The sequence below is a fragment of the Podarcis liolepis genome (genome assembly GCF_965112155.1).
Source record: "Podarcis liolepis genome assembly, chromosome: 1".
NCBI lineage: Eukaryota > Metazoa > Chordata > Lepidosauria > Squamata > Lacertidae > Podarcis > Podarcis liolepis.
The window spans coordinates 66,069,777-66,096,357 of record NC_139554.1 but is presented as its reverse complement, the minus strand read 5'-3'; the positions used below and the strand labels follow the sequence as shown (position 1 = coordinate 66,096,357).

At 43.8% G+C, this 26,581-nt stretch overlaps 1 protein-coding gene across 1 annotated transcript in view; it reads right to left on the bottom strand.

Moving 5' to 3' along the window:
* The window catches only part of SPON1 (spondin 1), a 276,621-nt gene extending 250,413 nt beyond the window's left edge, over positions 1-26,208 (bottom strand). The window contains exons 1-2 of the mRNA XM_083463706.1: positions 25,299-26,208; positions 15,220-15,326 (exon numbers count right to left, since the gene is read on the bottom strand). Coding sequence (XP_083319832.1) covers positions 15,220-15,326; positions 25,299-25,548 — 357 coding nt within the window. The 5' untranslated portion in view covers positions 25,549-26,208. The remainder of the gene's footprint in view (positions 1-15,219; positions 15,327-25,298) is intronic.
* Between the last annotated feature and the right edge of the window lie 373 nt (positions 26,209-26,581).

Here is a 26,581-nt window from a genome sequence, read left to right as displayed (position 1 = left end):
TGACAGCAGCAGGACCACCTCCACTTTTGATTTGGGGCATCCCTGTACAGGACCTGAGAGGCTGCAAGGATTCTACTTCAGCAGCAACAGCAGTGTGGGTGAGTGACAATGGGGCCATTTGGCACCTGAGTGGTGTGAAGTGTGCAAACATTGGATTTTTGCCAGTGAAAAAGGCACAGCTAGGCTTTTCTGTTAGGCTTTAAGCAATCTGGCTGCCCTCAGGGTTGCTGTGACGTTACTGGTGGAACAGAAATGTTTGAACAGAAATGTTTTCATTATCCTAAACACATTAGGTAACAAAATTAAGCTGGACATGTTTGTCAGAGGCCAAGAGCTGATTTCCACAAGACATTTTGTCCACATAGGACAAACAGGAAGGACTACAGATCTGTGGCAGTGCATATACCTTGCATTAAAAAAAACACCACCACCACCACTTCATTCCCTGGCAAAGACTCCTGTTGAGAACCTCGCAGAGCCATTGCCAATCAATGTAGCGTCTACACTGATCTTGATGGAGCAATGGTCTGACTCAGTATATGGCAGCTTCCTATGATCCTATATGTATTTCTGCAGTGTAAGAATGGGTTTACTACTTCAGCTGTCTGCACATTACAAGCTAAATATCCATGTATGTGAATGAAGATCCACATGAATTCAAGGTTATGCATGAATCAGCCCTGAGCTGGACCAAACTGCAAAAGGAAAAGTGCTATTCGTTTTTCCCTTGGTGTGAAATATTTACCAGGAAGTAATCCCGGAAGGCCAGTGGGTTTTACTTCTGAGTAAACATTCTTAGGATTTTCTTTCACCATTTACTACATATTTTCTCCTTGCACATGCTTTTTGAGTGATACAAAAGCCCAATATATATTTCAGATTAAATTCAGTGTGGTAGCAGATGCTTCATTCCAATAATTTTCCGACTGCCAAAAAATGCCACAACATACATGACATTTCAACCTTTTTATCTGAAACACACTTCACTAATTATAATGGTAGGATCCCGGATTTAATAGCTATAGACAATCAGTTTAGATTGATTTATCTCTTGCTGCTGGTGGAAACTGCTGATTGGGAATTAGCTAAATAAAAATCCCTGTCTCTCTGATCTGGATACACTGTAACTCTCTTTGAATTCACAGAGCATCTGCCTCTCTTTGAAGACCTTCTTCAAAATTTTGTGCCTTCTTTCCCTTGTGATAAATGCACATAAAAGTTAGAGAGGTGGCAACCATATGGACACTGGTTTGAAATCCTATGATACTCTCCTTATAATATCCAAACTGCATAGATACTGGGAGGAGGGTTGCAAGTGTGTCAAAAAGGAAACTCAACTAAAATTAAACACTGAACCAAAGGGAGGGGAATGGTGATCAGAGGCAACATCCACAGCACAACTAAAACAGTAGTTGTTGTAAAGGTAAAGGGACCCCTGACCATTAGGTCCAGTCGTGGCTGACTCTGGGGTTGTGGCGCTCATCTCACTTTATTGGCCAAGGGAGCCAGCGTACAGCTTCCAGGTCATGTGGCCAGCATGACTAAGCTGCTTCTGGTGAACCAGAGCAGCGCACAGAAACGCTGTTTACCTTCCTGCCGGAGCGGTACCTATTTATCTACTTGCACTTTGACATGCTTTTGAACTACTAGGTTGGCAGGAGCAGGGACCGAGCAACGGCAGCTCATCCCGTCACAGGGATTCGAACCGCCAACCTTCTGATCGGCAAGTCCTAGCCTCTGTGGTTTAACCCACAGCGCCAACCACGTCCCTAGTAGTTGTTGTAGTCTGCAGCAATTATTCAAATCTGCACCACATCACTTAGAGATGCCTATATGTTAAATGATGCACATTTAAGCTGAATATATGATACACTTCAGTTGCATATAGTAATGTGGATGTGATACACAACACTGTTTTTGCTGCTGTGGTTAAGCAATCACAAACACATAATGCCAAAGTGTGGGAAGACGGATACACTTCTAGAAAATATAAATAAATCTGTGCTCCTCAGTTAAAGTCTGAGGATTTCCAGCTGTCAAACAAAAAAAACCCCATGTTTACTACAAACACATAAAACATAAGTTAGCTGGATTGTTAGACGTATTTCAGCAGATGCATACACATGACTATTTTCTGTATATAAAAAGTGTGGTTATGAAATAAAATGTTTCATTGCAAAAAGGGCATTGCCCTGACATTAGAATCCCTGTAAAAGTTTGGTAATCTCAAAGGAATTCCTGCAGTCCAGGACACAAAGGGCCAAATATGACTGGGATGCTAAACTGTCCTACTTTGATGCCGGAGTGAAGGAAACAAGGCAGGATCAGGCTAGCAAGACTGCTGTCCTAATCCCTTACCTGTGGGTAAATTCAACTGAATTCAATTGGACTACTGGCAATTCCAGTATATTTGTACAGCCTGTTCTTCCTAAGTGCAGAATGTTACAGTTGCCCCTATTGAAAGTCATTTTACTAGTTGGGGCCCAGTTTTCTAATCTGTTAAAGTCATCTTGAATCCTGATTCTGTCTTTTGTGGCATGGATTCTATGGCAACCCCTCCAATTCTGGGCTGTGCAAGGAGTTAGGCTATCTAAAACATTGCCTGTCGAGCAGCGAAGAGCTCTGGATTTGTTTATTTCGTTAAGCAAAGCAGCAGAGGCTTTTCTTAAAAATGAAAGTTTCATTTAAGCTTTTTAAAAGAATCCTGCATCACTCTGCTTTAATCCCCATCCCATAGCTCTACAAAACAGCTCTTCAGCCGGTGTTCTAGAAAGTGTCATGTTATAAAGCCTTTGTTTGGAGGCCTCTAGTCACTTAGAGCAGTGTTTCCCAACCGGTGTTCCGCGACACACTAGTGTGCTGCGAGATGTTGCCTGGAGGGAGGCGGGCGAGTCCAAAAAAGGTTGGGAAACACTGCTCTAACACACGCCAGCCGGGGTCTGCCTCCGCGTTGCATCAGCTTCCTCGCTCTCGGCGCTCTGCTTGCCAGCCTGGTGGCCTCTGCCCCGTCCCGAGACTGGAAGGGAGGGGCGGGGCTTCCACTGCGGCTGCGTCTCTGGCTCTTTCGACTCATTCCTCCTCCGAGTGCGCTTGAAAGAGTGGCCGATGGATGAATCGGCCGGCAACCCTGAAGCCTTGTGCAAAGTAGAGGAGGCGGAGAAGCGACGGCAGGGAGCTTAGGCGCCGCATCCGGCTCATTGCGGGAAGTCAAGATGGCGGCGGGTAAGTGTGGGAAGCAGCTTTTTCCCTCCGCCGCCCCCCTCTCACCGGAAATAAAGGGGGCCCCGCTGGGGGGTGACGTTGTAGAACGCAGAGTTCTTATTTTGGGAAGGTTTGAGGGGTCGGACTAAGCGGGTTGGGGGCTGGTCTGGGCTTCCGCTCCCTCCCCTCCCCACGGAGTGTACCTGTGGTGCAAGGAGGCGCTCTGAGCCACTGCTCTGGGAAAGGAAGGAGGGCGAGGCGGCCTGGCCAAGTGCAGGGGAGACCCGTAGTGGGGAGCAGGGGGAGGAGGAGGCACCGAGGAATGGAGGCGGGGGAGACTCCCTCGCTTTGCAGAAACTGCAAAAAACGAGGCAGGAATTGGGTTTGTTTTTGTAGCTCAGGACGTGCTTCGCTTCTGGTGTGCCTAAGGCGGCCGCCCCAATTATCCCCTAGCCCGTCTTTCCAGGTGCTGCCCCCCTCCACAAAGGGCCATAGAACTGTAGAGTTGGCAGAGGTCCCAAGGGTCATCTAGTCTTAAGTTTCTCTTTCAAAAAGGAAACGTGGGTTAAAGCGGCGCCGCCGCCCCCCACTCACTTTCCTGCTCTGGCTTCCCTAACAGTTTTCCGAGTTGCGTCACTGGATCCAGCCCCCTTTTCCACAGGTGACACGGGGCTGGAGGGAGGGAAAAAGGGCTTTACGTCACGCACAAAGGCAGCCTCCTAGAAGCGCTCTGGGCCGGCGCCGTTTCGCCGAAGGCACCGGAGGACCCCCACCCTCAGCTCCTTCAGAAAGGACTGGAGCGGAATAGCCCTTTCTCTTCTTTCCCAACCCTTGTCGTTGGAGGAGTCCCTCAGTCCCTCGCTTTGCTGCCTCCTCCCACCCCCAAAGCTTGGAGGTCCCCCGGCAAGGGGGAGGGAAAAAAATTGAAACTTACACTTTCATGCGTCCCTCCCGGCGTGACGCTGCGCGCTGACGTCACGGGGCTGTAATGGTGGTGTGCCTCGAGATTTTTTTCATCAAACAAGTGTGCCTTTGCCCAAAAAAGGTTGGGAAACACTGACTTAGAGAACACAGACAAAGTCTGTAAATCCTATCAGAAAGCACTGGAAACTGAGGCTGGTGAGAAGCTGCAAAGCTTTTAAACATCTGCAAGCAAAAATACACACTGCTCAATCATCTCTTTATTATTGTAAGGTAAAAAAAGAACAAGAGTCGAAGTTCTGCACTTCCTGCCCAGCAAAAGATAACCTCCCACTCTGCTTCAGAGGATTATGGACCTATTTGTCTGCAATTTGGCAGGCGTAATCCTGACTGGAGCAGCTTCTATCCTGGTACATTTCACTCACTTTGGCTAAAAGGGAGAAACGTTATAGCCATGTGTAGATGGCCCATTAGAGTGAATGGGGAAGCACAGCACTTCTTTTCACCCAGAGTATCTCCGGGACTGAGAATTACAGACTGAAGTGGAGCATACTCCTAGTATCTGGTGGTTAGAGCCAAAGTATTTAAACCTGTTCTGGTCTTTGTTGTCCTTTTTTGTTGGCTGTTATTATTATGATTGGTTTTAGCATTTCTATTGTGTTTCTGAGTCACTTTAAGTCCTTTTTAATGGCTCGATAAATAAAAAATCATAGTCACAGTCATTATAGCTCAACCTGCGGTCTGATTCAAAATGAATTATGGAAAAACTGCCTAAAATCTAGTGTGCAAACCCCGCAAAATTGCTTTAAAATACCTTAACTCTATTCTTCTAAAATGCACTTCACTCTCCTCATTGCATCCGACATATGGATAAGCTCATTTGTCTTATATGATTATATGTTGTGCACTTGAAAGACTTCAGAACCCGATGTGTTAAATGACATGCGTTTAACTGGACATTTACCTTGAAACGAATGAGCATTAATTCACCAACTAAATGCATCAGTTTGCTGAAGCCCCATGAGCTTTGCTTAAACAGGCAGAACCCCTGGCCTGTGGAGTGACTGTTCTAATGCTAATTACTGTCAATCAGTGCCTGATTGTTGAGTTCAGGTGTAAATTGCCATCAAATTACTTAGCTTTTGTGAAAAAGTGATTTGCATGGTGTTGCTAAACATTGCAAATCAGATAGATTTATCTGTCTGCATGAGAGCGGGAACAACCTCCCTATTATGTGCTAGAGGGCTGTGGAGCATGGTGCTCTAAGCTAATAGAGGGAGGCAGGTGCCTGTGGCTATCCTTTGTATCACAATAAGGCCTTAACTACTTGCCTTAATGATATATATCAGAGATGGGGAACTGGTGCGCTATGATCCTTATCTTTCACATTCTCCACAAGCCAAGTATGACAGGCGGATGGGGCTGCCCACTTTTCAGTCACCTGGTGTCACAATGACCTGTGTGCTGTTTGAAACCAACCTGTGGAGGGAAAGGCACAACCCACAAAATGGAAATGGTCACACCTTGTGAAATGATGTACATAGCATGGCCAAAGGTCACTAGTGGAAACCTGCACAAGGACTTTCCCTAGTGCAACAGGGCTTTCTCCTCCCACGGTCCCACCCCACCCCCCAAATTGCCTCAGTGGAGACAGGAGAAGCCCCAGAACAGCGTGGATGGGAGATCATTCTGTCAGGCTGGTGCTGACACAGTGATCCCCTCACTGCTACCTTGAATTTATCCTATAGTCTACAATAACTGAAGGACACCATTTTGGCTACCACTGGTTTAACATATTGTTGTGATTCTATGTTTAACTTCACAACAGTGGCTGGGTGATATCCCACTGTCATCTTCCTGAAGTCTATTTGTTTCGACGTTTCTACTTTATGACTAGCAATAGATGTCACATATTTTAGTAATTTGGGTGAGCTTTAGGGAGGTAAAAAAGATAAAAAGGTAAAGGACTCCTGGACAGTTACCATTAAGTCCAGTTGAATTTGACTATGGAGTGTGGTGCTCATCTTGCTTTCAGGCCGAGGGAGCCGGCATTTGTTCACAGATAGCTTTTCCAGGTCATGTGGCCAGCATGACTAAGCTGCTTCTGGCACAACGGGACGCCGTGACAGAAGCAAGGGAATGCCATTTACCTTCCTGCCACAGCGATGCCTATTTACTACCGCTGATACATTTGGGAACTCCTAGGTTGGCAGGAGATTGGACAAAGCAACAGGCTGCATATAGATTTAGTCAGTGCTTTTTTCTTAAAAAAATAAATAAATAGGGGTACTCTCATTTTTCTGCTCATATTGAAATACTGCCCCTCAATGAAGCCAAACTTAGATTCACAAAATGTTTAGGGGTATGCGTAGCCCCAGAAAAAAGCACTGGGTTTAGTCATAGTTAGACTAGACCCCATGAAATCAAGAGAAATTAAGTTAGCAATGAGTAACTTGATTCCCATTTATTTCAATGGGTTTACTCTAAGCAAGACTAAGTCTGGAACCAACTCACTCAGTTGCATTCATCTTATCACTGACGCTATACAAGTCAGCTTCGAATGTTCATAAAATTGGGGGGGGGGGGTTGGAACCATAGCACAGATTTATACAACGGGAAAGGAACTGGTCAAAAGGAAGAACACCAAAACATTCTGTTAAAAAGCAAACTTTCAAACTGGAAAGAGTAGCCAGTGCAGTGCCTCAAAGATGAGTCGTAGGACGTGCTGATCAATATTTCATTAGAGACACTGAGGAGTGAAATAGGAGCAAGCTGATAACATCTACAGATTACATCAAGATAGGAGACTTTGTTAACACATGCAAGGATTAGGACATTTTGCCGGACAAACTGAGTAACTTCATGGTCCCTCCAAATAGGAACAGAATCAAACACAATTGTAATATGACCTATCTGTGTGTATTTTGTGTATATACACACAGACACATATAAACACACACAAAACATGATCACTTAACAGCTGAGATCACAGAGAGAGCATAATACACAAGTCACAGAGGATCACAGAGTGACCATAAGCCAGTAATATAATCACTTGACTATAACTCAGTTGCATTTCCCAGAGGGTCAGATAAGTAACCAATCATCTAATTCAATCTGAGATATCACTGGGATCTCTGAGCATGTCTGCAAAATCTTTCCATTTTGCCTCCCAAAGAGAATTTTTTTTTCAATTGCTGATTTCTAATGGTGCCCATCTGTAATGCCTACAGCTGGGGAAAATAACAGACAGAGAGAAAATCCTTCTTAATCCTAAATAGGATGGTTGTTATTCAGTAACTTATCCAAAGCCTTGCCTAGGAGTTTGTTACAGTGCTGTAAAAATAAATACATTGCAGCTCAGGTGAGCTCTTGAAGCAACTGTGTGATGGGGTTGGCTGCTGCATTCGGGGAAATATAGGACCTCTGGCTTGAGGTTTATTAAGAGGGTTGAGAGATATTCAGGGTAGAGAGGAGCTCAAAAAGGAAGGATTTTTTTCTTTATTTGAAAGATTCTGGATTAAAAATTCCTAAAGCAAAACTATTGCTGTTATGCCTCCAGGAACGATTATTAGACTGGGTCTCTGGCTTGAACCAATCTGACCTACGTTGGTACAGGATCATGGTTACAAGCCTTCTTATAGCGATCCAATTTCAAACTCATCAAAATGATGGCGCTTCTTTTCACAAGGAGACTAAATATTAGATTTCCACTCACGCAGTCAGTGGCGTAGCGTGGGTTGTCAGCACCCGGGGCAAGGCAAGTAATCTGCGCCCCCTAACCCGTGGATTTGCGCCCCCTAACCCTAACCCCCAGATGTTGCGCCTGGCCCCCCCTGCACCCCCCACACTACGCCACTGGAGGGACTCCCAAGAAGGTGAAGCGGGACTTCACCCCAGGGTATCTCGGAAGCCCTCGAGGCAGCGACGCTTCCACCCCCTGGAAACAGCAGGAAGGGAGAGCGCTCTTGTGCCCCGGTCCTGCTTTGAGTGCTTCTCATTGACGCGTCTGCTTGGCCACTCACTCTACATGGGCCCTTGTGGCCTTGATCCAGTAGCCGGGTCCTTCTTTGGAAAGAGCGAGCGCCTCCCTCCGCCCCCGCCACGCGGAGCTCAGCCTGCACGTGGGCAGGCCCTTTGCGTCCCGTGCGCTTGGCGCGCTGCTCTCTCCAGCTTCCTCCCGGCCGGGCCAGCGGCTCCACCTCTTTTCCTTTGCCTTTGAGCCGCTTAACTCCCAGCAAGCAATTAGCAGGCTTGCTCCACCTCCTCCTCCTCCCGGCTTTGCTGCTGCTGCTGCTGCGAGGCTCTTTTCCTCCACCGACGGCGCGCTGCGCCTTGGAGAGGTTCCCGCTTCCTCGAGGGGGGCCGGCCAAACGCGCCCCCAAAAATGTTGCGCCCGTTCCGGCCGGCACCCCTGGCACCCCCCACGCTACGCCACTGCACGCAGTGAAGCTTCCCCCTTCCCCACATACCCCCATCAATCTGCTTTGGAGATTCCCCCAGTGCTCTGGAGCAGGTGTTGAGAAGTGGTGGTTGGGGGCTGCAAGAGGCATTGGCAGGAGAGGAAAGGGAATTTCTATTGCACACGTGTATGTCTGTTGTGCGAATGCAACTGCAGCACTGGATGCAGCTTCATCTTTCCAATTCTCTTTGAGCTTCATCTTAAGCAAAGAGCCTTTAATCCTGTGACAACGATGGCACTGGTAGAAAGGAGAAAGCTAATGAAGAAGTCAACTTCTTTTTTTCAGCTTCTGCATAGTCTACACAGATGCTTGAACAGCTGGGCTATTTAAAAGATCAAGACCTCCTTGATTTATGATTAATGATGGCTGACCAGATCTGCTGAGTTACTGAACATGTAAAACCAAATCAGCAAGAAAAAGCCTTTGGAGGCTCAAATGGACTCCATAGACCAGACCCAAGCCAGTCATCTAATACAGAAGTGCTAAGACTCCAACTTGATGAGGATATTAAATGATCAGAACACTTGAAAAATTGCTAGATTTGCAGGCTTTCTCATCATATTAACCTATTTATGCATTAAAAATAAGGTGGAAACATTAATGTGAGTTCTATCTTTGAGGATTTGTAATCACGTATAAAGAATCATAAATTAAAATGAATAGGATATTTTCTGATCTTCCCCTTGTCATTTTTTTCTGTAGGTCTCCTACACTGCTAGCTTGGCTGCATACAGATTATTTTAAGCAGTTTCATGGATACACTTTGGTTGTGTGGCATTTCAAAAGAAAGCACTGGTACCTTTTATAGAATTAATATTTTTAATCATTTGTTTCAGCAGCTCTTGTGTTTTTCTGGCATTAATACCTTGCTATTTTAAAACAGAAAGAAAATGTTTTCATTTTGATGATCATCCAACTTGTAAGTCAATAAAGTCAACAATGATTCTAAACTCCACTGAAAATAGACCTGAGCTGAAATTAAGGAACATTATATGAAAGACTTTCCCTCCATGAAATACACAACCCATTTCACTGATTAGATGGGAAGGCTGCGAAATGAGGCAAAGATGATGGGAAGCATGGCTTTCAGTCTTATTTGGCCTTGCGATAAGGATGTAGTTCAGTGGTGATATTCTCCATAGGTATGTTCACCTCATGAATCGCCTTCATATAATAATCAAGATGCAAGGCCTTTGCTCTCTTCCACTTCTATGTGTATGCATGTATGAAAGCTGCTTAAGAGGAAATGCTGTACAATTGCAGCATTGAATCATCATCATCATCAAGTGACAGCTTTTAGTTTTGAAATGTTCTACATTTCAAAATAGTTCACGTTTGAATCTTTCCTTAAAGCAATCAGATGATGCCACAGCCACTCAGAAGGCTCAAAGGAGCAGCCCTGGCCTTTGCATGCAAATACACATTGCACATCAACACCAGCAGCGTAAAAAGCTCCAATGGAACAGGCTGCAGGGTTGGCCCTGCCAGTAGGTAGTGTGAGGCAACTGCCTCAAGAGGGCCAGCACTCTCCTCTGTTGTGTGTACGCCATGCAGCCTATCCTTCACCCTGCAGCGCTCACATGGGTTTGACACACGACACTATCCCATTGCCAGTGTTTAATAACTTCAACTGGTAGTCTGGTCAGCATCTGCACACGGAGTGTAGGGTGCTAGTTTGCCCTTTGCCTCAGGCAGCAAAATGTCTCAAGTCGGCCCTGAGCAGCCTTGCAAGTGATAGTTAAAGAGGCTATTTGCTGGATGACACCTTCTTCATCCATGTCTTGTTCCAGATCTCACATACCTCCCACCTCTACTGGAAGAATTGTGTGTGATTCTAAACAGATATTTACCTCTAGACGTCTCACTGGTTAGCACCTTTTCACTCACTGGGATAATTTTAGAACCTCACTTTCCATGAGGTGAGTGCAACTCATGTTCCCCCTTCACATAAGGATCCAGATGCCAGATCCTTCGCTTTCTCCTTGGAAGCTTTGTTTTGTTTTTTTTAAAAAAACCCTGTACAAAAGCCGCTTGCAAAATAGTGGCATCACCTCATGACTACAGGCCTGGCATAATCCTAATGCAGCATTTATGAACTCTCGTTTTTCACCCAGCTAGTGGCACACAGGGCAACTATAACGCAAAGCTACACATTAGTGAAGCTGATACTTGAATCTTTAATGAACGCAGGCATTACAGGCAGGTGTTAGCTCTACAAAGAGCACTTAATAGAGTGTTTGCAGGTGGAAGGACAATGAGTTCTCTTTCATGCCCAAAAAATATGAATTTAGCTATTCAAAAACTTTTGAAATATTCATCTGCCAATTAAAATGCTGATTTCAGCTTCTAAGCGGTATAATAAAACTAATTAAATAGCTTAATAATTATCCCTCCGCTGAGATCCATGAGGCGTTTGCCGATATTTAGAAAATTCAATTTTCTGCCAACTCTCATCAACAGTTCAAAATTCTTGCCTACTTCTGCAAAGTGAAGGGATGTTTTTACTGGGGTTTTAAAAAAACAAACAAACAACTTGCTGGTCTGATGCTGAAAAAGTTAGGCCTGGAGTCCAGATCCTTGTAAAAACCTCTTTTTCTTGTCAGTGCTGAAAAGTTAATTGGAAATTAGCTACAATAGGACATTAATGGTGGGAATGCGCCCAACTGTGGAAAGAAGAAAATAACCCCTTTTTTATCGTAAAGGAGAAATTATAATTAAGTTACAGGAAATGATCCACACTAATTTGTACTTGCTAACATTTGTGTGATGACCTACTTCAAAACTTTTTCTAGTCTTCCCAAACTGGCCTGTTAAATTCACAATTTGAATATTGCTGTTTCATACAATTTCCACGTTGTTCCTTGTCTTTTGCCACACGTTAGACCTAAATCCCTCAGTATATTAAAAATGGTATTGCTGAACTTACTTTGGGATGTGAGACTGTCAGGTTGCCATACACCAAGCTGGACCATATTTCCCAATATTTTCCAGCCCTACCTCAGTACCGAATTGGTGGCACATGCCCTTCTGGCTTGCACTCTTTATAAAGACTTGAGGAATGAGATTATCACCCCTCTTTTATTGTCCATTCCGGGTTGCCCAACCACTGCCACAGTGTCCTTTCTCTTGGCAGATCAAGATGAGCAGGTGACAGCAAAGGTTGCAAGGTTTTTAGCTGGGGCAATCAGAATAAGATCCACTATTTGACTATTGACTCAACACCCTAAAAAGTATTTTATATAATTGACTTTTTATTTCTATTCTTTGTATATTGTATTGTTGTTTTTATTGCTATAATAAAGCAATAAAGATTCATTCATTCATTTCCAGCCCTAACTGGAGATGGCAGGGATTGAACCTGGGACCTTTGATCTGCAAGGTAGCTGCACTATTTCAGGGCTTGGGGAGACGGAAAACATTCCTGTTTTCCTGAAGAAACTGCCCAAAAGAGAGGAGGAGGTGTCGCTACTGTGAGCAAGCAGGTGAGAGGCAGGGAGGTGGCCTGGCACCCAGGTACAAATCTGCCCCCTCTAGAGCGTCAGCCCTTCTGCTGCTGCACTTAATAAGGGCAGACTAAGAAGGTATTAGAAACCAAAATCTGCACCCCTACGTCAAGTTTCCTCTCATATACAGTCATATATACAGTTGCGTTCACTTCATGTTGCGGAATTTCAGGTTGTGAACATGGTAAACCCGGAAGTGTTTACTTCCGAGTTTCACCACATGTGCATAGACAGAAGTGATCTACTTATGGACTTTTCAGGGTGTGAACAGCACCCTGAAACAGATCACGTTCATAAGTAGAGGTACCACTGTACTACATAATGTGAATTCCAGTTTATTTCTCTTCTTGATGTCATTAGACTGGGCAGAACATAAGGTAGGTTGGGTGGCATGTTCCAGAGAGGGAGGGGCAGGTGTGACATAGGACTGCCCTTTCACATGTCAGGCCCATATGTTTTATGTGCAATTCTAATCTTACATACATATATAGGCTGCAGATATGAAAAACCAAAGAGTCCATCAAAATAGATTGAAGGCAGGAACATCAGCATGTTCAATACACTCCATGTGTTCCTAAATTCTGTATTAGCAGAAAAGGAGCTTACAAACAGGGAACAATGAGTTTATTTTCACTGTCAGTTTCCTTGTGGCTCTCCAGAAAGTGTTTGATATGTTTTTTCTAAAATGCTTAAGTCCATGTCACAGAATGGTAAACCTGTAAGAATACTAAATCTGCAAGAATAAATCCTATTCTAGTTTGGCAAACTCCATATTATTAATAGTGGATAATATTGTTATCAAGCTGAGTGTGCTTATTTTTCTGCTTAAACATCCTCAGCTGAAAGTTTCAGCAAAAATTAAGCTGCATGACTCAGTACAGATGTCTGTGAAGTATGAAAATGATCTGGGTTTAAGAAAAACAAAACCACCCCAGGCACAATAAAAGTTAAGATTATGTATTTTTTAGGATCACAACTGCTGGATTGATTGCACAAGTTATACACTCTTCAACTCTTCAATGGGCAAACAATTAAGATGAAAATGGACAAAGAGGAATTTATGTTGCCCCACACATTCTCTAAATGATAGAGTTGAGCCTTGACACTTCACTTATTAGTCGGGGTCACGGAGGGGGCGAGGTGGAGAATTCAGCAATATGACAATATGGTGTGCTCAGGGAGGAAGTGAGGGAACCTGCAGGACCATGTTCTTGCTGGATACCAGGGTGGACCTAATGGCACTCTTCCATTAGCAGAAAGCCTCTTAGGTAAAGGTAAAGGGACCCCTGGCCATTAGGTCCAGTCGTGGCCAACTCTGGGGTTGTGGCGCTCATCTCACTTTATTGGCTGAGGGAGCCGGCGTACAGTTTCTGGGTCATGTGGCCAGCATGACTAAACCGCTTCTGGCGAACCAGAGCAGCGCACGGAAATGCTGTTCACCTTCCGCCGGAGCGGTACCTATTTAACTACTTGCACTTCGTGCTTTCAAACTGCTGGGTTGGCAGGAGCAGGGACCGAGCAACGGGAGCTCACCCCGTCGCGGGGATTCAAACCGCTGACCTTCTGACCGGCAAGTCCTAGGCTCTGTGGTTTAACCCACAGCTCCACCCGCGTCCCTAGAAAGCCTCTTACCTCCTCAGAAATGCTGCTTACAGCTTTGCAAAGAGAAAATGCTGCTTCCAGCTTTGCATGAGAAAAGTTATCCCAAATTCAGAAAAGTTTCTCAATTTGGGCCAGCCAAATTGTGTAACAGGTTACACAAGGTCATTCCCAAGACAGTTGTATGGCCCACTGGATTTATACACTCTATTTTCCATATTGATATTCTGAAGCACAAATTGATGATACATTGCAAGAAAACCTCTGTAAGCTCTTGCATAACTGGTTAAGGAACATGAACCAGAAGGTAGGAATAAACGGACAGTTTCCCCAATGGACAGATGTAGAAAGTGAAGCCCACAAGGAACCTGTGTTTTTTTAACTTCTTCATTCATGATTTAGAGTTAGGAGTAGGTAGAAAGGCAGTAAAGTCTGCTGGATATATCAGTTGTTCAAGGTGGTTAAAACAAAAAGGGATTGCAATGAACTCAACGGATTTCTCCAAACTAGGTGAATGGACAGTAAAATGTCAAATACAATTCAATGAAAGAAAGTGTAAAGTTGGGGCACATAAATCCTAATTTCACATATATGTTCATGCAGTCTGAACTGGAAGCTGTTGACCAATTGAATGAAATGCTGAGGAAATTCCTACAGGTAGAAAACTCCCAAGTTCAGAGGAGGTCGACAAGAGCAGCAGTGATCTCACTAAGTCAGTGTAATTGATAAATATAATCTTTCTAGAAGTACAGATGCAAAAACAATATTCCTTCCTAACTTGAACTTGCTGTTTTTTATTTGCTTTTTAGTTCATGAACCATTAGGGAACATGAAAGTCATGTGATTAATGATTTCTTGGAAAACTCAAGGGCTTCAGGACAAAGCAGGCCAGACTGCAGTTTGCTAAAGCACATTTGAAAGACAAAACTGCCACCCCATGCATAATTATTTAGGCGTAAACCCCAGTGAACTAAGTGGGACCTACTTCCAAGTGATGACGACTAGATTCAAACAGCATAGCTATCAAAATACCACCAAATTAAAATAATATCTGCTAGTCTGGAAAAAGGAATGTGGACAAAAAGAGACCAAGTGCTGGACAAAATAAACATTGCAAAAATATTTGGAGCTGACTATATTTGTTATGAATAGCTGCATACCAGCATCAACTTCCGATTTCTTGCACCTTGTCTGTCAAATTATTTTAAGATTTCAATCCTATGCATACTTAACTTGGAAGTAAGTTCCATTGACTTCAGTGGGGCTTACTTCCAAGTAAACATGCCCAAGATTGAACTATAAGTGTATAAATCCACTGAACTCCGCAGCCAACTTAACAGCACATGCCGAAATCTTTTCCCGTAGAAATCTGATCTTTAGCTGGAGTTGCAAAGCTTATCCCATGCCTGCAACTACAGAGATATTGATATCAACACAAAAAGATTATGTTGTTTTGTACAGTATTCATCCTGCTGTGAAATAACCATCCAGACAGACTCTCTGAAGGTGAAGTTCAAGAGCCAGCTACTCACCTGAAAAGTCCCTGCGTGGTCTTCTTCTTTCTCTCCCTCTTTGCCCTCTTTCAAAGCAATCAGTGTGAATCCACGAAAATAAGCTGGAGTGGCAGCGGAAAGTGTTACTGGGGGCGAAAAGGCAGGAAAATAAGACTTTTAAAATGAGTTTGTTTCTACAGAGCTTTTAAACTACATACTTTAGACAGTACTGGTTCCGGATTCCTTTATTTTTTTACAGTGGGTGGTGGCATGCTTCAGTCATGGCACTGTCAGTCGGGTCCCTTCACCTGAAGGAAACAGGGCATGCAAACAGTGAATTCTCTTAGCCATGATCTTCTTGGATATTCTGTGGAAAGTGGAAATGGTAGGGTTATTTGAGGCCCCTCTGCTGGACTTGGGGCCCTGGAAAATGTTCACATCTACCACCTTGATCTTGGCAAACATTGAGCTAACTTTTTACTAACGTTAGAAGACCAGCCACCATTTCTTAATAATGCTTTTATATATGCATATTACATACCTTACAGTGTTTCAAAATACTTTATGTATATTATTTTTTGGAATCTTTACAAGAACACCATAAAGTCAATCAACACTATTATCCCTATAACTCAGATGGGGGCTGTGGCAGCTGAGAGTGGCTGTCCAAAGGCCACTTGGCAATTTCACAGAAGAAGCAACGTTTAAAGAGCTAACTTCCTGGTTGGCACTGATCTCCCACAGTGCGCTGGAAGTGGAATTAAAACTGTGGTTCCATACAGCAGTTAATGCAGCTCTCTTGTTCCTTGTAAGAATCCTACATTCCTGCAAAGCAATCATAATAAGGAGTGAATCCACTGTTCATGCACAAGGCTTCACGTTCTAGAAAGTATGCTTAACTTGCAGTTTTATCTTTGTACTTTTAACTAGCCCAGCAACACAACCTGCTGAACTTGAGCTGTTGTACAACACCAACAGCATTTTATTTAAAATTTGTATTTGGAATTAAGTGTCCAGTTAGTGCCCATGGGTTTCTCTCTCCCCTCCCCCACAAATGCCAGTTGCATGAGAAGGGTTTTCTTTAGGACCTCAGGAGGAGATGAAAGCAGATAGCTCAGCTGGTAGAGCATGAGACTCGTAATCTCAGGCTTGTAGGTTTGAGACCCGCATTGGGTGAAAGATTCCTGCATTGCTGGGCTTTGGACTAGATGATCTTCATGGTCTCTTCCAACTCTACAATTCTATGGTTCAAGTGCTCTCTCTGTGTGTGCTCTGATCCTGTTAATTACTAGCCTCAGCCTTCCACAAACATTTTGCTATTTTCATTAAAACAAACAATGCATGTTAAATGCAAAGGTGCATTTGCATTAAATGTTGCACGTAGTTTGGTTGTGATGTGCCAGAGATTCCTACTGGAGAATGAAGAGCCCTTTTCTACCAAACTTGACTTTTGGTCAAATTGTTCTTATTATTTTTAGTAACACTTTGTGCAGAATCCTGCTTTATTTCTATGTAGTCTTATCTGGCAGTGAGAGTTTCCAAATAAGTAGATTCTCAATAAATGTATATACTTGTATTGATAGTTCTGGTTTTGATTCCTCTCCAAATGATTCCTTCCATTGAATTTTGTTTTTCATTGCTACAAGAGATCAGAATCAATATTTCCACAGCTGTCTACTTTGACCTCTTTCCTTAGTTTCAGCCACTTCAGAAACTACAGATGATTTTGTTTTTAGGGGGATTTATTTCCTTTTCCTTTCATTAAAAGTATAAAAAGACTTCACTTTAGAACAAAATAACATAGTGGCAGCTTCCACACTTTTTCATGCTTACAAATAAGCCCAGCTGAGGATGTCACGGTGCTTTCAGAAAGGATAGACACCCAGGAAGTGCAGACCATGGGGGAGATGAAAGAAAGGTCACTCACAAACACCCCATGGTCACCTTGAAACCGAGGCAAGCTCAGCAAAAAAGCTACCCCTCATCTATGAAAAATTTACTGAATTTTTTTCTTTCTCCTTTGATAATTTCCACATGCAGTTCCTTTTCTCATTGACAGAATGGTTGGAAAAAGCACGTGGGGGGGGGGAAAATCACCACATAAAAGTAATGTAGAGTAGACCCATTAAAATCAATGAGCTTGACTAAGTTATGCCCATTAATTTCAATAGGTCTATTCTGAGCAAATCTTAGTGGAATATCACTCCTGAAAACAAGTACAATCTCAGTAGAAGCTAAACTCAGCAAACAGAATTAGTATGTTATGGCAGTGGTTCATTAGGTCAATATCCATTTCCACCCCTTCTTGTATAAATCCCTTCTTAGTTAGTAGGATTCACATTTGTTCCTCCTACAGAGAAATGTGATGGGATCACAGCTACACAGATAAATGCTTAATTCCCTTCCTTTATACAACAAAGCCACAGTAGCACTGACTAATGCAAAGCTAGGCAAAATGTCAAAAGTGCATTGCCGAAGGGAATGGATCTCTCTCCCCATATTTTTTTCTACTCTGTACTAAACAATGTACTTCAGTTTTCATACTGCTTTTTCAGAAGAGACCACAATAAACCAAAATGTCACATCAAATTGTCAAAGAGGAGTTGTTTGTTGGTTACTTTTTAGGCAGGGGAGGACCCACTTTGAAATAAAACTAAAACACTTTCTATGGACAAAATTACTTGCGAATTCCCGGCAGATTGATTGCATAACGCTTAACTAAACTGGTTGCAGATCACAGTTTATTCTATTAAAAAGAATGTATACAGTGGAGAATTCAAACCAGTGTTCAACACTCTGATGGAACTAGTGTATTATTCCAGTTTAATATAAACCAATAAAAGGGACTCTTCAGTACGATCTAAATTTTTCTGCTTATGGGAATAATTTTATGTGTTCTCATTTTAGCATTCTCTTTCATGAGTAGGTGAGCATCTAGTGCTCATGATTTATATGGCAAGCCTCCTAATTTTATCACATTGTGGAAGTCAGTGCTACAGCCGTCCAGAGTCATTTGACTACACGAGTCTCCTGGTTATTAGCCCCCCATCCCATTTCCCTAGTTCTCCTGGTTATAGGGCAAAATCTGAATACATGAATACTAAAATCAAACAAATACTCCCAGTGTATTCATACTTAAAAGTTTCTGCATTTGATAGTAATGCTGTGTTCTTTTTAAACGGCAGACTCACAATTACAAACTAGCAATTATTATTTCCATCCATGTACTCATGTACAATATCATGCCAGTATGTAATCGAGAGAAAAGTGCATTGCAACTGATACAGCACCCAAATTGGGAAAAGTTTGCCAACTATTATTTCTAGTAGGGTTTCTACAATAGCCTCTATCTCACGGCCCCCAACTCCACATTATAACTCCAAGCAATTAGGCCAATTGGCGCTTTTCCCTAGGAGAGGTCCCTCTTAATCATTTCAGTGGAACTTACTCCCAACCAAGTATGCATAGGATTGCAGCCTAAGCCATACACAACCCATCAGCCCTGCATCAGGGTTTGACCAGTGCTCAGCAAGCCAACCCTCCTGGTTTCCCCCACTCAAGCCCCTTGTGAACTGCACATCTAAATTAATGTTCTGTGTCTGTCTTGGTGACTTACAAATTTATGCATGTAAAGTAAAATGTGTCAAACCTTCCAGATCATTTATTTTATTTATTGTACTCATTTCTTGCTCTTCCTTTAGAGAAAGGCTATTATGAGAAACCCAGTTCTCTGATCTTCCATTCAGGGGTTCAGAAAAGGTAAGCAATGTGTAGAACTGGGGCCAAATTTATATCTGATGATCCAAACCAGGGTGTGAAACAAATCCAAGCAAAACAAAATCCAATCACAAAGACAGCCAAGTGACCCCTTTTGTTAGGACCAGCATGCTTTCTATATGCAAGGTTCATCATGTGATATGTAGACAACTCTTTGTCAGGCTGGACATTCCAGTATACCTGACAGAATGTCTCCACCCCCATGGCTCAGCCCAGATACTGAGGTCCTCCTCTGATGGTCTTCTGCTGGTTCCATCACTGCGAGAAGCGAAGTTACACAGAACCAAGAAGAGGGACTTCTTGGTAGTGGCACCCTCCCTGGGGAACACCCTCCCTTCAAATCTCAAAGAGATAAAGAACCACACAACTTTTAGAAGACATCTGAAGGCTGGGAAGTTTTTAATGCTTTGTGTTTTTATATATGCTGTAACCTGCCTAGAGTGGCTGGACAAACCCAGCCAGATGAGTGGGGTATAAATAATTATTATTAGACAAATAGTAAAAGAGGAAAAATAGATGGTGAATTTTGGAAGATTCAAGACAGACAAAATATAATACATCTTCACACACTGCATAGTTAAACTGGGGAGTTTGCTACCACAAGGTATGGTAATGGCTACCAACTTGGATGGCTTTAAAATATTAGACAAATTCATGGAGGATAAGGTTCTTCCATAACTCTTAGCCACAATGACTATGTTCTACCTCCACTGTTGAAGTATGCCTCTGAATACCAGTTGCTGGAAACAGAAGGTGCGGAGAGTTCTGACATGTTTTGGTTCTGCTTATGGTCTTCCCATGGGCATCTGGTTTGCCACAATGAGCAGAGAGGCTTAGGTGGTCCTTTGGACGGATCCAGCAGGGCTCTTTTCATGCTAAGATATTTCTGACCCCACCCCGGCCAAAGCCCCAAGCTTATCTAAGCACTGAGTTTTTAAAATCTGAAATTGAAAGTACTTTCAGACGTAAGGATGTATCCAATGGTTTCTGAACATAAAGCTGCTGAGTCAAAGGGATTTTCATACATGCTCCTCTCCATTAAAGCTCCCTACCCACCTTTGATAGTGACATCAACAGTTGTGGATGGTTACTCAAAATGTTGTGCCTTCTTACACAGCCACTGTTAGCTGGCTGCTTTTCTGTGATGCTATCTCACATACCTAAAGGTGGGGCTATGTGTCAATGACGCTATGTAACCCTGTGGATGCAGCAAATGGCGAGTATTTTTCTCCTTCAACACTCTCCCTTCCAAGAAGCCTCTATTTGCAGAGAGACCTATGCCATTAAGCCCACCAATGTAGATTGATTAACCCCATTGTAACCCTTAGCAGCATTAGATCACACCATAGGAAGGAGGCCCCCACACAATTGTTGCTGCATATGTTGCTGTGCTCAGGCACAGTCCCATGTCTATTAAAGGGGTGGGAGTCAGGATGAACTATGAGTGAGCCTCTCTCTGCTTCGGTTTCAGAATTGCTGCTCACAGTTCTAGAAAATCAAAACTCCCACAGTTATTTAATCTTTTAAAAATTATGTACTGATTTTCATTTGTAGCAAAATGCCAAAGTAGTTTTTAATATATTAAAATAAGATAAAATCCATTAAAACGGATGACTCAAACACAGCACAGTAACTAGGACACTGGGCATCAGGAAACACTTGGTTTTCACTTGATGGAAACACCTATCTTTGGAGCCATCTTAATCTCAGTAGGAAGAGCATAATATGGTGGGTGCCACACATAAGAGTGTAATACTACTTTCCTGCCCTTTGCCCCAACACTGATGGGATGGTACCGGGGCGCAGAAATTGTGGCTCTCCAGAAGTTGTTGGACTCCAATTCCCATCAGTCCCTGTTCAATAGCCATGCTGGCTGAGCTGATAGGAGTAGATAAATTCATGAAAAACAAGGATATCAATGGCTACAAGTCATAAGGGCTATATATTACCTCCACCATCAGAGGCAGTATGTCACTGAATACCAGATCATGAACAAGAGAGTGCTTTTGCTTATGAATTGGCCACTGTGGGTGACATGATGCTGGACTAGATAGGCCTTTGCTCTGATCCTGTGGGATTATTCTTTGTTACTGTCTTTACAGTCAAACCTTGGTTCTCAAACGGCTTAGTTGACAAACAAATTGCCTCCCAAACACCGAAAACCCGGTTTTCGAACTTTTTTTGGAAGCCAAACATCAGACGTGGCTTCTGCTTGAGTGCAGGAAGCTCCTGCAGCCAATCAGAAGCTGCGCCTTGGTTTTCGAACGGTTTCAGGAGTCGAACGGACTTCCAGAATGGATTACGTTCGAGAACCAAGGTACCACTGTATATGCAAATTTGGCAGCTCTGTGAGACAGGACTAGAACAGAAAGCTTGTAAAAAAGCAAAGCTCAGGAATTGTTTATTACAGGTACTTATGTATCTTTTAGTTTCAGGAGGAGAGGGTTCAATCTGCAGCCATATTTTAATGCTTTTTACCTACAATCATAAAATGAAAAATGATTTTCTAAACTATTGCTAAGAGTGTCAAAGTTTTAGCAGGCAGAGTGTTAGGAAAACACCTACACTCATGATGCTAAAAGGAAAATCAAAAGAGCTGGCAACGACTTCCTCTGCCACTTAACTGAAAGAATTGAGAGAGCTACCTTGGATACAGCAGGCAAGAGGATAACGGGGACCCAAATGTAGACTCCACAGCACAATCATATGCATATTTAATTTGCTTGAGCATAAGTCCCACTGTGTTCAGTTGCACCTACTCCCAGTTACATGTACATAACATTGCAGCCTTAGACTTTTGTCATGCTTCAGGCAAAGGAAGACCTGGGAGGTTGAGGAACAGGCAGAGAAGGAACTTTCCTACCTTACCCTCCTCATGCTCTCAGCTGAAGACAACTCTTTTAGGCTTATCTCATCTCTCCTATTGCTTCTGAAACAATGCAATCACTACAGATACCACATAAAGCACATATAGGCACTGCATTTAAATAGTAGTTTAAATGGCTATCCACACCCCACCCTGGAATCCCAGGGAGTGTATTTTGGTGAGAATGCTAAAATAAATCAAGTACACTGACAAGAAGGAGGCTTTTCTCATCTGCACAAAATTATTTCAGTGGCCCTTTACATATTGCCTCCAAAGAAGAAGTGTAAGAGAGGGAGAACAAACTGGATGGGACTCAGTGTTGCCTAAAATGTGCACCCACTAATTATATGAATAATTGCTTTGCTTTTGGTAATAAAAAATAAAAAATGAGGTGCTGATATACTGATAAAAGTGTCATGGGTGCCAACAGAAAATGGCTGCCATGGGCAGCAAAGAAAGAGGTCATGGTACTCTGTACTGGTGGGTACTGTTACAGAAAAAGCCGTATGTATAGGTGCAAATTTAGAAACAACGAGTATAACTTAAATAGAAATACAATACATATAAGGATAGTAGGGAAGGCTAGATAAGACATGTGCCTGCTTAGTCTGCTGTCCAGATGCTAACTGTTGATGGGCAATTCCTAGGCCCTCTCTGCTCTCCCCCGTTTAATGGTTCTTTATCTTTAAGCCCTTCAAATCAAGGAGTGTCCTCTGTAAAGTAGGACATATGGCCACCCTCCTCAGAAAGGACAAAAGGCACCACAGAACACTGACAGTTGTTTTACAAGCTGCACCTTTCCACATGTGGCCATGTTTTCTACCCTCCACATGACAGAATCCCTTTTGAGCCCATGAATGCAAACAAGGCAGCACAGATTATCAACATGTCCTGAACACCTGCTAGTAAAGAGAGAAATGTGTGGTGAACTCTTCCAAGGAACATTTTCCAGACACATCCTGCCCCATGGAGACCGAACTATTGGCCAAAGGGGAAATCAGTTGTGTGAAGCATCTGCTAGGCGGGAAAACAACTTGTCCCAAGTTCCAGGCCATCCCGTGATATTTTGCTGCCTGAGGTGGAGCAGCAAATGGTGCCCTCCACCAAGACAAGGTGGACCCAAGGCACAAAATCCCACAAGCACCTCTTCATCTCCTTGGCAGCACATATCCAGCAACAATCAATTAAATAACCAACAAGTCATCTGCCTGAAGTGGCCACCTCCCTCTGCCAGCTCTGCCATGTGTTGATTCCTCTCCCTGCAAAAGTGTGAATCTTCTTCCCATGGTTAAAAACCACTTCACCCCTGTGCTCATCCAAAGAGAAGTAGCAGTTGTGAACAGGAAAATCATGCTTGCTCTTTCTGTTTGAAGAACAGCTCCAGGTGGCAAAGCCTTCTACCAGAAACCCCACACAGTGACAAAAACACATAAGAAATAGACTAAGGATTTGGCACCAGGAGGTTCCCCCTCTCCCCCACTAATGCTCTCAGTCCCTGTTAACATCATTTGCTGAATCTTTGGCTATAACTCAGCTGTCTTTCTCAGCATCTTCTGCCCAGTATTTCTTGCTTCCTGGTAATTTATAGGCAACAAAGCCTCAGTTTGTCCTTAATTAATCAGCTTTGCCTCTTACACAGATTTTGTTCAGATAAGACAGATATTTTCTAAGATCACTGTTATTACTTTTTTAAAAAAACCAAACAACTAAGCCTAGGAAAGATTTTTCCCCCAGACTGTGTGATGTCATTTCATGTTGCATGAGAGAGACTTGTTAAATTCTTGTGACAGTTAATAAAAATAAAGCTAAGTGACAACATTAAACTGCTGTAGGAAACATAAAGTTATACTTACAACATTTTCTCATGCTCCTCCCATCTGGCTAAGTTTTAGGAGGATCTGGAAGAATTTAGCTTTGAAAACTACAAGTAATGTGTGCTAAATTTCCAGTGTCACATCCTCTAATGAGCCAGAGATCAGAATCCGAAAACTTTTACCACTCGTAAATGTGTGTGCAAATGATTATTTGATTGCATTCTGCTGGCAAAAACTTCATATTTCCTCCAAGTTTGTTCTGGAAGTTTATTTGAAAGTCTATTTTCCCCTCCAGATCCAAGAAACAAAAAACCCTTCTTGGCAACTAAAAACAATACTCTGTAGAACTTTTCACTGCGAGTAATTTTCAAACCTTTGCAAGAATATTTCCAGGCCATTAAGAAACCAAATAGGCAGATGCCAAGTTGACTTGGCACAGAAAAGAGTTGCAAACTCAAAGTTTAGCTGGTCACCTGTTCATGGAGAATAATTTAGGGTATGGTGGTTGTTTTACATGTAGATTCAGCTTTATTTCTTTTATTCAACACATTTTCCTTCCAACTGTTAAAAAAAAAACATACCCCAAATATTCACAAGTGGATAACATTCCCTTTCCTAAGAATATAATCCTGTCTGGATTTGCCTCATGGGAGAAGAAGGATGCTCTTTCACTTACTTTAGGTTGTGGGGGTGGGGGAAGATGCCTACTTCAAAAGTTGGGGCTACCACAAGGTAATTAGGTTAATGAGTTTGCAATGTTAATGAGATCTGACACTTTTGCTCAAGGGCGCATTCAAGGTGGGCTTAAATATTTTCCCAAAATATTTTAAAATAATAATCATGGGGGGGGGGGTGAAGTGCCCTGCTAGGGAAGTTAGATATTATTATCTTAACAATAATCTGCTGTCCAAGCTGAAAACGTGATTTGTAGATATTTCCCCTATTATAAGGAGACACTCTGATTCTGAGAAAACTATAGGAAACCTCTGAGCAACATTTTGTAGAATATTCACCCTCAGGACACTTGCTGCCAGGGGTAGGTGCGACTCTTTTTCCTTCATCCACTTGCCATTTTTTTTACTTCTTGGATGTTTTCAGTGCCAGGGCTCATCCTGAGTGCTCCTGAGGGCATGCAGAGTGCTTTCGCAGGGCAGGAATTACAAGTAGCATAAAAGCCAAGTAGTTAGCCTGGGACCTAAGTGAAAACTGTGAGGAAAGCTGGTGCCTTTCCTTGGCCCATCTGCTCTCTAGTCCTATTCCTTTTCCTGTCTCACAGCAAGACCACTAGCAGCCTATTAAGTATCTTCTGCCAAGTGAAATAATTTCCAGGCGCAACGCTGGAAAAGTGCAAGGGGCAATTAAGGTGAAAAGAGCAAGTCTGGGTGCTGCGTCGTAGAACAGGGCTTCCTTTTACCCCCGTTAGCAAGCATTAAGGGGGTGGGGAGGGAGAGATAGCAACACACACAAACTCGATTTAAAAAACAGAACAAGTGTTGCTCCTTATTTGCGTAGCAAAGCAACCCACCCCCCTAACCAGCGTCGTGCATCGCAGCAAGTTGCCTCCGTCCAGAGAGGAAGACCTCTCCCCCCCCCCCCGCCCACCATCCCGGTTAGTTGCCCGACACTTGCTGCGCCCTTTGGAAGCGGCCAGCCCCACTCACCTCTGTAACTGTTTCCGGGCTTGTAGAAATCCGGATCGCCTTCCACGCGGAGGCTAAATTCATTATATCCCTCTCGCCTCGTGCCTTGGGCTCGCAGGATCCGGCTGCAGTAGCCTTCGGATTTGGGGGCTCTCTCTAAGGTCTCGTCGGCGAAGGAAGCGAATGTCACCAAGGGGAAAGCGCACGCCAGCAGCGGCAAGGCTCGCCAGTACCCGGGAGACTGGCGAGGGGCTGCAGGATCAAGCCCCATCCTGGGGCGCTCTCAAACCCCGACGACGACAGCAACTTTGCGGAAGGTGGCGGGGAGGGGAGCAGACTCGACAAAGAGGCAATGGTTAGATCTGGCTGGGGCGGCGAGAGAGAAATAAAAATCGCAGCATGGGCAGCTTGGAAGCGAGGGCAAGGGAAAGATCCCCCCTCCCCTCCGCGCGCTCTCTTCCCCTCTTCTTTTCTCCGGAGAAAGCCAAGCCAGGAACTAAGCAACGCAGCTTGCGCTCGGCTGCAGCCCGAGATGGGTGCCCGACCCCCCGGCTGCTCCCCCGGTGCGCGGAGGAAAAGCGAGAGAAGGGAGGGAAGCGGCTCGATCTCAAGGACCACCTTAGCCGATGCGAAGGAGAGCAGGAGGAGGAGGAGGAGGACTGATCTTGCCCAGATCCGAAGTGAAGTGCTGTTTTGTTTCAGACCTTGTGATTAGCAGCTCGGCGATGTTTACTTAGGCAGCCGAGCTCTCTTCGCAGGGGTCGGCGAAATAGCGGAGCAAGGGTGCGTGGGTGGCTGCGCGGCGCCGGCGCCAAGACACGTGTGTGTGTGTGTGTGTGGTGGGGAGTGTTCCCCACTGGGCGGATCGAACGGGAGGTGCTTTGGGAACCGATCACCGAAATCCGTGCCCCAGTCTATAGAAACTCCGCGGAGGCGGAATGCCCTCCTTAAAAAGCCTCCCCCGGGGCAGAGGACCCCTGAGTAGAGGGACACGTGTCAAAGCCGCCCTTACCTCCGAGCCTCCCGCAAGGCTTGAAGTTTCCGAAGGGCAAACTTTGGCAGCATCACGAAGAAGGGGGTATCATTTGTTATTTGAAGGATTTATCATTATTTATTAAATTTCTAGAGCGCCCTTCATTCGAAGACCGCAGGGCGGTTTATAAAACCGCACAAAGCTAAAGAGATGCCCCCCAAAGCAAATAAAAGAAGAAAAAGAAGAAGATGTGTTGCACAGCAGCCCGATCCTATGTGTGGTTACTCGAAAGTAAGCACTACTGACAAATTGCCTGGTTATCCGAGGGTGA